This window comes from Pogona vitticeps, chromosome 5, assembly GCF_051106095.1.
Source record: "Pogona vitticeps strain Pit_001003342236 chromosome 5, PviZW2.1, whole genome shotgun sequence".
Taxonomy (NCBI): domain Eukaryota; kingdom Metazoa; phylum Chordata; class Lepidosauria; order Squamata; family Agamidae; genus Pogona; species Pogona vitticeps.
Window position 1 is genome coordinate 181,564,062 of NC_135787.1, and position 12,571 is coordinate 181,576,632.

At 43.5% G+C, this 12,571-nt stretch overlaps 1 protein-coding gene across 32 annotated transcripts in view; it reads left to right on the forward strand.

Moving 5' to 3' along the window:
- The window catches only part of CALD1 (caldesmon 1), a 210,657-nt gene that overhangs the window by 142,637 nt on the left and 55,449 nt on the right, over positions 1-12,571 (forward strand). For 9 of the 32 annotated variants that reach the window (XM_020811395.3, XM_078376388.1, XM_078376389.1 and 6 more), the window contains exon 1: positions 505-840. The exons of the other annotated variants lie outside the window; for them this stretch is intronic. In XM_020811395.3, coding sequence (XP_020667054.3) covers positions 794-840 — 47 coding nt within the window. In that variant the 5' untranslated portion in view covers positions 505-793. Of the gene's footprint in view, positions 1-504; positions 841-12,571 lie in introns of those variants that run through there. 32 annotated transcript variants of the gene reach the window in all.

Sequence of the window (12,571 nt, forward strand, 5' to 3'; positions counted from 1 at the left end):
AACTTTAGTTATTTGGCCCCAAATTTTATAATTTTATCATTCGATGAAATGGGCTCTCTGGTCTTTGAACGCTTCTATAAAAATAGTTTAATATACCACAAGGTACTGTGTTTCCATTTGTGTACACGTGGTTGCAGCTTAGACAGCCTCCTCATTTTTGAAACATTCCCATTTGCACAAAAATGCTGGCTGAACCTGCAACGGGCAAACAGGTCTTTGTAAGGAAGCAAAAAGCTTTGCATGGAGTTTCACATTCCAGTGGCTCTATAATCACTAATCCAGACAAAGGCAAAACTGGGAAGGGGTGGGTGGGGGAAATCCTGTTTTCCTGTTTACTTTGTTACACCATAATGGAACAGCTGAGGGGGGGAAAAACTTCAAGATCCCCCCTCTTTGCAAAGGATGGGCCCGAGATTTGCAAACGAGGCTCTATTAGAGAGAATACAGTAAAGGTAGTGTATACGGGGGGGGGAGGAGGAAGGGGGAGTTTGGGATCATATGATCGCAGTGTAGAGAGATTAAGTGGGCGGAGGAGGGTTGAGAAGAGGATAGTGGATCGGAGTGAGCGATTCAGGCTGCCTGCCGTGTGATACGCACCAAAGGGTCCGCCCAGAGTAGTTAGTTACCTAGCAAAGTAGAGAGGAAGCACAACCACTATCCTCCTCCAGCTTCCTAAAGGCGCATAGGGGATATTTTTTGTGTGGCCTCGTTCCTCCCCTCCTCGTAGCTTTAACGGCTCTCTCTGAAGTTGTCAACCGGCAGAGCACTATCCTCTAATTGCCATTTTCCAGGCATGATCAGTGGCGCCTATTGCAGAACAAATATCTCGGGTCTTTCCAGGTGAGCAACGCTTGATTTCTTGTCCTGGTGTGTTTGGGCTTCCAAAGTTGTGGGTTTTCTTTTTAAAGCTGTGGAAACAGGGCTGTGATGGGTAGAGAGAGGAAGGAGCATGTTGCTTAGTTGTGAGAAAATGCTAGGACACCTCTCCCTCCCCGGTCACATCCTGCTTTGTTATGAATGGATAAGGATAAGGTTTTTTACGCTCTCATCCCCTGAGTAAAATTCTTGGCTGCTAACTTGATAATTCAGAAGCTGCCTTTATCAGCAGGAAATCTGAAGGTTGCTCATTTTCTAGGTAAATACTAGACACAGAGGATAAGAAGTAACTAAAAGGATGCACAAAAATTTATCATAAGGGATTGATTTTAAAAATTGTATCATTTTGCTGTTCTCCAGTGTTAGTCACATTGTAAAATTCATAAGGGGCAGGAATTGCCCTTTATCATTTAAGTGCTCTTGTAATTTTGGAAATTACTGAATTCTTTTTTTTGACTGTATCAAGCCAGGTAGCTGATTCTAGCAACATGAATCTAATTGGGCATTATGACTTTTTAAAAAATTCAGTGTGAAACTTACCAAGTTTCCACAAGCAATGACTCGAAACATTAAATACTAAGAATTAACCTCTTCCTTAAACATTAAGAATTAACCCCTCCTCTGTAATTCAGATTTGTATTTCTTGTTTCTCTCTTTTTATCCCTTCAAATTCTAGATTTTGTGGCATGACTTGTAAATGTGAGAATCTGCAGAAGTGATAGTGATATATGCAGGTCAAAATTTCCTCAAAGATGGAGGTGATAACTTAACACACTGATTCTGGATAAATGAATGTAGACTACGATATCCTAATTAAATGAACTGTGTGAAAAATGACCACATTAGAATAGCCATTGGGGGCTTGTGTTTGTCTTGATAAAAAATCAACCCAATTTGATTTTGTCACATAATTCTGTGGTCCTTTTAGCAAATTTCTAAGCAATAAACTTTCCACATCCTTACTATCTCTGCTTTTAAAAAGTGCATTCAAATATCCAGTTCACCTTTGTTAGAAGGTGACACAATCTCATGTAATGGCTAAGGAATGTCTTTGGGCTGCCTGACTCACAGCCTGCTGGAATCTTTTCCTGGTGAAGGATAAGGGCATAGGGTATAAGAATTAGAGTGTTCATGAGGAAGAAAAAACAACAACAAAGAAATAATAACCATTTCATAGAGACATGTATCACGATATTGTGCAAATCAGCCTCACAAGGTACCTGACCTTCTCATACAAAGATAATGACTTCAACTGCAGCAAATTAGCTGCATTCCTTAGCACACCTTGCAACTCCACATTCCTAACAAACTAAGTGCATCCTACCAAATTTGTAGGTCTTAGGTATCCAGATTCATACTAAGCTGCTGCTTTTTGCAGAACTGAGGTAAGCTGCAGTTTAAAAGCCTGCCTGAGATCATATGAGCAACAAGTATTGAAACATAAAGGATGGATTGATATGAAACAGAACCATGAATGACTTTCCCGCGCCAAACACAGAATGATCCAAAATGTTGTGAAAGAGTCCTTTGGCAGCTCTTTAAATGTCTGTAAATTACTCTTCTCACTCCAACGTGATCCCACGACTTCTGATCCTCAAAGACTGATAATGGTTAAAGGAAGGAAATGATGGGAGGCAATCTTTGAGGTTTGTCTGAATGGGGAAAGCTGGCATAAGAACATTCAGTTTCTAATGTATAGCAAATAGGGCCTACAATGAAAATGTGAGCCATGCTTTTCTCCCAACATATTTCATTAAATTTTCCATAAATGCTGGCTGTGTTCAATTCTCACTGATCAGTTCACAGGTGCTTTTGAGTTTATAAACCTTCCAGTTATCCCAAGCCTCTGATATGTTGTTGGTACTGTTTTGGCTATGTGAGTATTGGGAATTGACAAATACCTCTGCAGCTCGTATGTAGGATGACATGTAGGACTTTCTGAGAGCTATATACTTAACATAGTAATTTTTTTCATCCTTCACATACATTATCTCAGTAACTTTTGCAACTAGTCTGCAGCATAGGTCATAATTGCTTTCCCTGGGTTGCAAATGGAGGGCTGCAATGAGGAGAGGAAATTTGTCCAATGTGTTGCAGAGTGTGAGACTGTGACCTGAGAGATCCAAGTTCAAATCCCATTCTGCCGTAGTTCCAATGGGGAAAAGCATTTCCCCATTGGAATGCATTGAAACCTGTTTAATGCGTTCCAATGGGGAAGAATCGTCGTTGTCTAGTGAAGATCGGCCATAGGAAAGCCGCTTTGCAAACCGCTGATCAGCTGTTTAAATCGCTATCTTGCGAAGCTCAGGTGCCGAAAACACCTGTTTTGTGAGCGCGGAGGGAGCTGTCAAAATCGTCGTCTAGCAAAAATTGGTTTGCGAAGCAGGGACCAGATACATTGTCCAGCGAAATTCCCCCATAGGAATCACTGTTCTGCGAATCGCTATAGAGATCGCAAAAAGTCAATGTCTAGCAAAAAAACTGTCATGCAGGGTAACTGTCTAGCGAGGCACCTCTGTAATTATGTGTTGTCCGGTTGTTTCAGACATATGATGCCCCTCAGAGTTTTCTGGGTATAAAGTACTCAGAAGTGGTTTACCAGTCATTTTTTTTCTTGTGGCACTTTGGGAGCAGGCAGCTTGCCCAAGGCTGCACAGGTATGTCACCGTGTCATCCACCTGCACGCCAGGTGATCTCAGCTGGCTCCACTTGATAGTGATTTCCTAGATCTCTCCAGATTGAAAGGCAGTATGGGAACAAATGTTAACTGTTGCAAAGCAACAACAGAAGATAACTAGTGGTTTTCTATCCTGCTTGTCTGTTTTCTATAGCAATCTGGTTGGCCGTTGTGGAAGCAGGAAGCTGGACAAGGTGGACCTTTGGTCTAGTCCAGTAGAACGTCCCTTGTCTTCTCATAGGTGATCTTTGTACCATGATGTCCTAGTCCTTGAGCCAGTCTTTGAAGCACCTCATACGTTTGCTCTAACTATCCTGTGTTATAATTTTTAAAGGTCTTTTTGGCAATATGTATAAAAATAAAGCTCGTTTTCCACCACTGCTTTTAGTACAGTTTGTACACTTCATGAACTTTTTTTACATACCACACCTATCTATCTAATTATCCATCTTCCTATCCATTAATTATAGGGCTACAGGAGCAGCTGGGTTAAAGCTGTATCACATGAATCATATTCTATCTGTGTAATAAAAAAATGGTGTGCTTGTTAAGTTCTGTAGTTTATGCTAGTAATTCCCAGCCTTGGGTCTCCAGATGGACTGCAACTCCCAGAAGCCTTTACCACTAGCTTTGGTGGCCAGTATTTCTGGGAGTTGCAGTCTGATAAGATCTGGGGGTCCGAGGTTGAGAACCACTGGTTTATATCCTGAAGATGAAATGGATTGATCTGGAATTTATTCGTGTAGGAGTAGGTTTGTCCATGCCAGTTTTGAGTTAGAAAATGTATGAAATTACTTATGCATAGGTCTTTAAATTTCGGTGAATAATCTCCAGCGTTTTGACAGATACAGTTTATATAATCCCCCCCCCACACATTTATTTCAACTTTATTGGCCAATTTTTCTGTATGGTGTCTTTTCAGAAATGTTTTGCTGTGTTAGGTCAGAATGGAGCATACATCATTTTAATGCATGTTAGGCTGTTGAGCTTGTAAGGTCTTTTCTTGAGCATGTTCACGAGGAACCTCTGTTACCTCTCTAGTGAATATTGTGTGGACATGACAGGGACTGAGGGAGTGAAATAAGGAGGAGTGTGGTTGGTTATCAGGGAGATAGGAGAGAATGTAGGTAATTATGCTAATTAAAGACAGTTGGGACAGGGTGAGGTAACACCTGTGGGAGGGGAATAAAAGTTGCAGAGTTAATTTTCTTTTAAACATTTATGTTTAAATGTATTTAAACATGAACATTCTTTGAAAATTTATGCAATTATTGTTACAGTAGAATAATGAGGAACCATTTTTGGCTGAGTGAGAATAAATTGGCTTTAGGTAAGCATGTCAGGAGTCACGTGCTTCTGCTTTTGAAATGTGCCCTCAAATATCATTACTCTGGCCCCATCCATGCATGCATGCACATGCACACACAGTCATGAATGAGTCACAGAAACATATGCACACTCAAATTCAGTTAACCCAAAAAATGTTGCTTCAAGGGGCTTCCAATTTCACTCAAGCCCTCAAAGGTTGGGAAACTGCAGATGTTACAGGTCACACTCTTAACAGACATGTTATTTGGGCAGTATCTGTATGGGGTGGGATTCTGTGTTACTATTTGTTTCATCTTCATTGCTACTTTGAAGCTAGATGTGTGTAGAACAGCAGAAGGATCAACCTAAGCATGGTTTGGAGGCATGGAACAGACACTTAGGGCAGCGGTCCCCAACTGTTTTTGGACCGTGGACCAGTTGGGGGTGCTTTGTGCGCAGGGGGCGGGGCACCCCTTGCTCTCGTGGGGTGTGTGCGTCACTCTCGTGGGGGGTGTCGCGCTCACACGCATGCGCGGGAACAGCAACACAGCCCTCCGTGAGTGGACACCCCCACCATGCGGGGGGGGCAGAGATCTGTCTCGGCGGCCCAGTTCCAGGAAGCCCACAGACCGGGGTTTGGGGACCCTTGAGTTAGGGTCTTTTATAACTGATACTGTGATGTGAAGAAAGCTACCATTTTATGTTATAACTAGAGATGGGGCTTCGTATTCATATACACATATGAAGCCTGCGGGCACAGGTGGCTTGGTTACCTGCTCGTGCGGTGCCTGTGGCCAGTGTCCTGTCCTGTGCCCCAGTCGCAACAGTTACTCGGCTGCCGCAGCCCCACCTCCTGCTTTCCCAACCACTCCATGGCTGAGCAGGGCAGTATGTCCTCCCACTCCTTTGCTGGAGTGGCTGGGCGAGCAGGGAGGCGAGACTGCGGCAGCCAATCTACTGCTGTGATTGAGGTGCAGGAGAGGGCGCTGGTCATGCACGCCGTGCGGTAAGTGGTCCGGCAGGGTCTGGGGGTGGGTGGGAGGTAATCAAGCGGGCCGCCTGTGCCAGTTGACTTCATATTTGTATACGAATACGAACCCTCGCCATCTCTAGTTACAACCCACCAACTGGCAAGTGCTGCCATCCACAGAAAGAGTTGAAAGAAAGAATTGCAAATCTGAAACTTGTTTAATGTAGGAAAAATATTATGAAGGGTCTGAGAACTGTCTCTATTTACCTCCCCCTTTTCTTTCAGAAATAAAAAACTTTTCATTTTTGTTGATTATTTTATTTTATTTTATTTTATTTGCTTTCTGGGGGAACTTTATTGTGATGGGACGACTGCTACTGTTAGCTGAAAGAACATTTGAACAACATTTTATGATAAGCATTAAAGTTTAAGCTTAAAACTACTGGTGACATAGATTTGCATAGAAGGAAGCAAAACATGCATTCTGTACAGCTTTATTTCTGGAGTACTGTAAGGTTCAATGTATACCAAAAAGATTGAAGGTTATCAAAGAACTAGCCATTTTTGAAAAGATCAATGATTCAACCAAAAGTTGTGTTTAATACTTCTATTGATTTCTCGCATTGGCCGAAATCCTGATGCAAATAACATTAAAATAAAATCCTGCATAGTAAAATGACACTAGAGCAGACCCACTGCATCAATGGAAATTTGGTGAGTCACCTCCTCTATAAGTTCCATTAATTCAAATGGACCTACTCTTACTGTGACTTACTTTAGCATTGGAGTAGGCCCACTTTAATCAGTTAAATCTATGGAGGAGTTGACTTGCCGAATTCCTATAGAATGCATTGAAACCCATTTAATGTGTTCCAATAGAGAAAAATTGTTGTCGTTTTGTGAAGCGCCAGTCAGCTGTTAAAATGGCTGCCCTGCGAAGCATTGGTCCTGAAAACACCCATTTTGCGAAGCGCCAATCAGTGGTAAAATCGTTGTCTTGCGAAAATCGGTTTGTGAAGCAGGGACCCAAACATTGTCCAGCAAAAATCACCCATTAGAATCACTGTTTTGTGAATCGCTATAGCGATTGCAAAACCTCATCCTCATGCGGATCCGTCATTTTGCGAGGTCGTCGTCTAGCGAGGTACCACTGTATTCACTAATATGTGGCAAAGGATGTACTGAGCTCAGACTAGTTATTACTCTTTTGTATAGAACTAAACATGCAAAAAGAGAGAGAGGTTGCTCCATAGTAACACCAGTTGTTCAGTCGATTCTTCTCGAGCACCAAAGCCCGGCAGGTATTACTGATGTCTTCTTGGCACATACTGGAAGTGTACTAAAAACCCAGTTTGTTAAAAATCGAATGAATTTCAAACTCTACAATAATCTGTATTTTTGAACATGCAGCAGCATATTCATGATGAATGCAATTAGGTGTCCATGCTGAAAGACATATAGCTCAGGGGGAAAACTGTTGAAGGAGTGCATGAGTAAGCATTTTAAGAACATGAAGAAGGAGGGAGGAGGATCCTTTTTGTTAAATCACAGTTTACAGCTATAGGTTTTTGCTGAAGGATGGCCATTTATGGATGACACACAATCAGTCAAAGCCAGATGCAAGGCTTCTGGTCAGAAGGGAGGCAGATTTTGAAAGTTAAAACCTTAATTCCTAAAGGGTTAGTTAAAGATCTTGAGCATGTGCCACTGTTGTCAGTTTATGGTGATGATGGTTTGTAGGATCACCTAAAAGTAAATTTTTTAGGCATCCTTCAGTCTCGAGAGACTATGATAATATGCTCTGTATGGAGGTCTTGGAACAGCCTCTAGTGTGGCTGAGAAGGCCAATTCGAGAGTGGCAATCCCTTCCACACTGAAGACAAAATACAATCTGTCCCCTGTCCAGCTCCCTCATTTGGCTGGTTTCGGGACTGCCTCTTGGCCTCGGTGTGATGTCAAGGTTTCCCATCTGTTGAGGTCCATTCCTAAGACCTTCAGATCCCGCTTGGAGATGTCCTTGTATCGCAGCTGTGGTCTCCCTCTGGGGCACTTTCCCTGCACTAATTCTCCATACAGGAGATCTTTTGGAATCCGACCACCAGCCATTCTTACGACATGCCCCAGCCAACTGAGCCAACGTAGACGTCGTTGTTTCAGTAATGTATGTATACATGCTAAAAATTCCAGCTCGTTCTAGGACGACTCTATTTGGAACTTTGTCCTGTCAGATGATTTCATAACTGCATTGGAGAAACACACATGGAACGTGTTCAGCTTCCTCTCCTGCCGTGCACAAAGGGTCCAGGACTTGCTGCAGTATAGGAGTGTGCTCAGGACACAGGTTCTATAGACCTGGATCTTGGTATATGTCGTCAGCTTCTTATTAAGCCATACTCTCTTTGTGAGTCTAGAGAACATAGTGGCTGTTTTGCCAGTGCATTTATCCTGCTCAACATCTAGGGAGAGTGTCTCAGAGATGGTTGAGCCAAGGCACACAAAGTCATGAACAACCTCCAATTCTTGTGTGGAGATGGTAATGGAGGGAGGTGAGTCCACGCCCTGGCCTATGACTTGTGTTTTCTTCAGGCTGATTGTTAGTCCAAAGTCTTGCAGGCCTTGCTAAAGCAATTCATGAGTGGTTGGAGCTCTTCAGCAGAATGGGCAACAACAGCTGCGTCATCGGCGAAGAGGAAGTCCCGCAGGCATTTCAGCTGGACTTTGGTCTTCCCTCTCAATCTAGAGAGGTTAAAGAGCTTTCCATCTGATCTAGTCCAGAGATAGACACCTTCTGTTGCAGTTCCAAAGGCCTGCTTCAACATGACAACAAAAAATATCCCAAACAGGATCGGTGCGAGGACACAGCCCTGTTTCATTCCGCTTCGGATGTCAAAGGGATCTGATGTTGAGCCATCAAAAACTACAGTCCCCTTCATTTCCTCATGAAAGGACCTGATGATGTTAAGGAGTCGAGGGTGGACATCCAATCTTGGGAAGTATTTTAAAAAGGTCATCCCTGCTAACCAAGTCAAATGCTTTTGTAAGATCTATGAAGGCCACTAAGAGTGGCTGTTGTTGTTCCCTGCATTTCTCCTGCAGCTGTTGGAGGGAGAATAACATGTTGGTGGTGGATCTGTTAGCTCGAAATCCACACTGTGGGTAGACTTTGTCTGCAAGCACCTGGAGTCTCTTCAGCACAACACAGGCAAGCAGCTTCCCTACAACGCTGAGCAGAGAGATGCCACAGTAGTTATTGCAGTCACCCCTGTCCCCTTCGTTCTTATACAATGTGACAATGTTTGCATCCTTCGTGTCCTGTGGTACTCCACCTTCCCTCCAGCAAAGACAAAAGATTTCATACAGCTTGGTGGTTAACTGCTGAAGCCTTTTCCGTCAGTGGATATAGCCACAAGGCAGTGGAGGTTTGAAATCGGAGTTTTCCTTTTCCTATATGGGCTGCCTTCCAAGGCTAACGAGCCCCACTTACCTGGCCTGCTCCCTAAGAGTGCAGAGATTAGAACACAGGGCTCCAGCTGCCAGATCTTGTCTTCCAAGAGGACCACCAACTAACAGCATTCAGGCACCTCATTGGGAAGAAAACAAAACATGCCACGGTGTTACAAGTGCAACAGATCCTGCACTCTCCATCTCGACTTATTGGTCAGCGAATTAAAAAAGGGGAGGAAGTCTGATCCTACCTTTAAAACTTTCCTGCCCCCCAGGTGTATGCAATGCTATTTGGTTTTCCTGTTTACCAGATTAGAGTCAAAAATAGAATCAGAGAATTCTATTCTATAATCAGAAAAGGGCTTACAGCTTCTGCCAGCCCACATTTAAAGCTAAAACCCCACCCCCTCAGACCATGCGGTCAGGGAGAACAAAGGTCAGCCTAGAAGAAAATACCTCACCAAATAAAATGTCCTCCCTAACACAGTTCACCTCCTGCCTCAGCTCCTGTTTAGGAAAAGTAAAAGTAAAATAATGAAGAATGATGAAAAATGGATTTTTGAGGGCTCTAAAGCAGTGGACCTTTCTTTATTTTTCTAATCTGTTTCAGCAAAGGAAGAGTTATAAAAGCTCATGTAACAGATCTCTGTGGGGAAAAAAGATACTTTTTTAAAAGATTTTTTTTTCTCCACAGAGAAATGTTTACAATTTCTATATTTTTGTGTTCCTGTGTTATTTTTCCTGTCTAATGTATTTTAACTTATTTTTATTTTGAACGATAAATGTCAAGAAGGTTTGTAAATGTGGCTGACTGGGTCCAAGAAGGTGCTTACTTTGTAAAAAATGATTTGGGACAATAACTGAGAACGTATACTTTCTTATTTGATGTAGTGAGTTGGTAACAAAATATAGTATATTTGTTAAAGTATAAGATACATCTGAACTTGGCTGCATTCTGAGAAAGTGGCATGTTATAATCTTTCACAGTGTTTTAATGTATTTAAAGTTTTCGAAGTGTGTTAGAAGATGTGAATTGTAATCCATGAAAAGATCACATTCAAATAAATTAGTCTGAATGGTACTACAGTACTTATATTTTTGCTATTACATTTTTAAGTTAAGCTTTTTGTGTAGCTTCTTGAGATTTTAAAAGCGCCTGATCAAAATGTTGTCATTTCTGAAATGATGGGCTTAATACATAATTCGAGCACTTTGAGAGTGGTTTTTTTTGGGGTGCCCCCCTCTTTTTTGGAGTACCGAATGTTTTTCTTTTCTGTCATTTCAGTAGGGAGTTCAGTAACATTAGGCAGGCCAAAAGTTTCCCACTCATGAATCAAACAATGAAAAGACATTCATACCAATATTTTTGTGCAGTTAGTTGTCTTCAAAATTGTGAAATCCAAAAAGTTTTATTATAGGGTATGTTTCCAGAATGGATTGTGTCCCATGTGGCTCAAAAGTTACAACATCGTGGTTGAAGGAAGGAGGGGAGAATATAGTTGGTTACAAAATAAGTCAACAAATTCAAATGAGACAAAATCAGCATTTCAATAATTACTGAATTTCCGCAAACAATCAACATATGATTGCATTGTATGCAGTGGAAATGGGTAGGCTGAAACGATACAGCTGGCTTTCAGTCAGTGCTAATTTCACTTACCCACACTCTAAAAATCTTAATTAAAAAAATTAGAACTCCATGTTTATTCAATGCAATTGCCAGAACTGGCCACTAGAGAGAACCAGAGAGTAGGCTAAATACTGTAGGTAACAGCCATTTTGCTTCATCTCCTGCCCTCTTGAGGAGACTCCCTCTATCTTGCAGAGTGTTATCCTTACCATCCATCCCCAGTTATTGCCCTTACAGGTACAGGGAAAGCCCTGGGTCAAATAGACTACTGGTACCATATTTGCCGGCGTACAAGGCGACTGGCCGTATAAGACGATCCCCCAATATGCGGCGCTGGCTGCCCGGGGCTCTGCCCGGGCCCGCCCTGGAAATTCATGGCCAGCGGGGAGGAGGGCAAGGAAGAGGCTGGGCGGGCGGCGGCAGGAGGAAGAGGAGGAAGAGGGGAAGCGGGGGTGGCGGGCGAGCAAGCGCGCTGCTGGCTCAGCAGCGCGGGGCGGCGGGCAGCCCGGCGGTGGGCTCTGGCCGCTCAGGCATGGCAGCGAGAGGGGGAGGAAGAGGGTAAGAGGCTGAGCGGGCGGCGGCAGGAGGAGGAGGAGGAAGAAGAGGGAAAGCGGGCGGGTGGCAGGCGAGTGAGCGTGCTGGCTTAGCAGCGAGAGGATAAGGAAGAGGGGAAGAGGCTGAGCAGGCAGTGGCAGGAGGAGGAGGAAGAAGAAGAGGGGAAATGGGTGGGTGGTGGGCAAGTGAGCGCGCGGCTGGCTCAGCGGCGCGGGGCGGCAGGCAGCCCAGCGGCGGGCTCTGGCCGTTCAGGCATGGCAGGCTGTGCTTCCCTCCCTCCATCCAGACCGACTGCCCGCCTGCCTTCCTCCCCGGCCAGCGCGGCCCCACGTCACTCACTCGGCGGCGGTGGTAGTGGCTCCTTCCTGGCCCAAATGAAGTGCACCCGGCGTACAAGACGACCCTCCCACTTGGAGGCATATTTTTTGGGCCCAAAAAGTTGCCTTGTACATCGGCAAATATGGTATGTTATACAGTATATAGTGTTCACTGTTACCCACAGTTTTCGGCATTTGCACGAGGTGCCTCAGAACCAATCTCCCTTGAATATAGGGGTCCTACTGTATTTCCAGGGGGGAAATGGTAATGGTAGGAGAATAGAGCTGGTGGGTTATCTGTTTCTCCTCCTATTCCACTTTGCAAGTGAATGTACTTATGGTTCTTTTTTTATATTTTTTTCATTGCACATAAAAATATAGCCATCCAGCTGAGGCGCAGCCTCATTTTAGATGAACAATAAGATGCTGGTGGCTTTTTGTTTTAATATCTGTATTTCTTCTAAATGAAGACTTCTGTTGCAGCTCGGAATGCAAACTAAGTTAATCAAAATAATGGATTTTCTATTCTCTCCCTCTCTTTCTTCTACCTGCTTCATCTTATTCTACTTTTATAGCTGACGTATAGCATGTATTTCAGGGCCAGAGGTTGCTATTACGATTGCCCTAATAAGGACAAATCAAAATGCCCAGCATTCAGTGGTGAGGTCAAAGAAATGAGGCAGTGGATCATTTCCTTTCCTCTGACTGCCCAATTTGACAAGGATATAGTGTGGTTTGGCCTGTACAGGAGTGGTTTGGCTGGCTAGCTGGTCATGGGACGGTTTGTTCTGTTG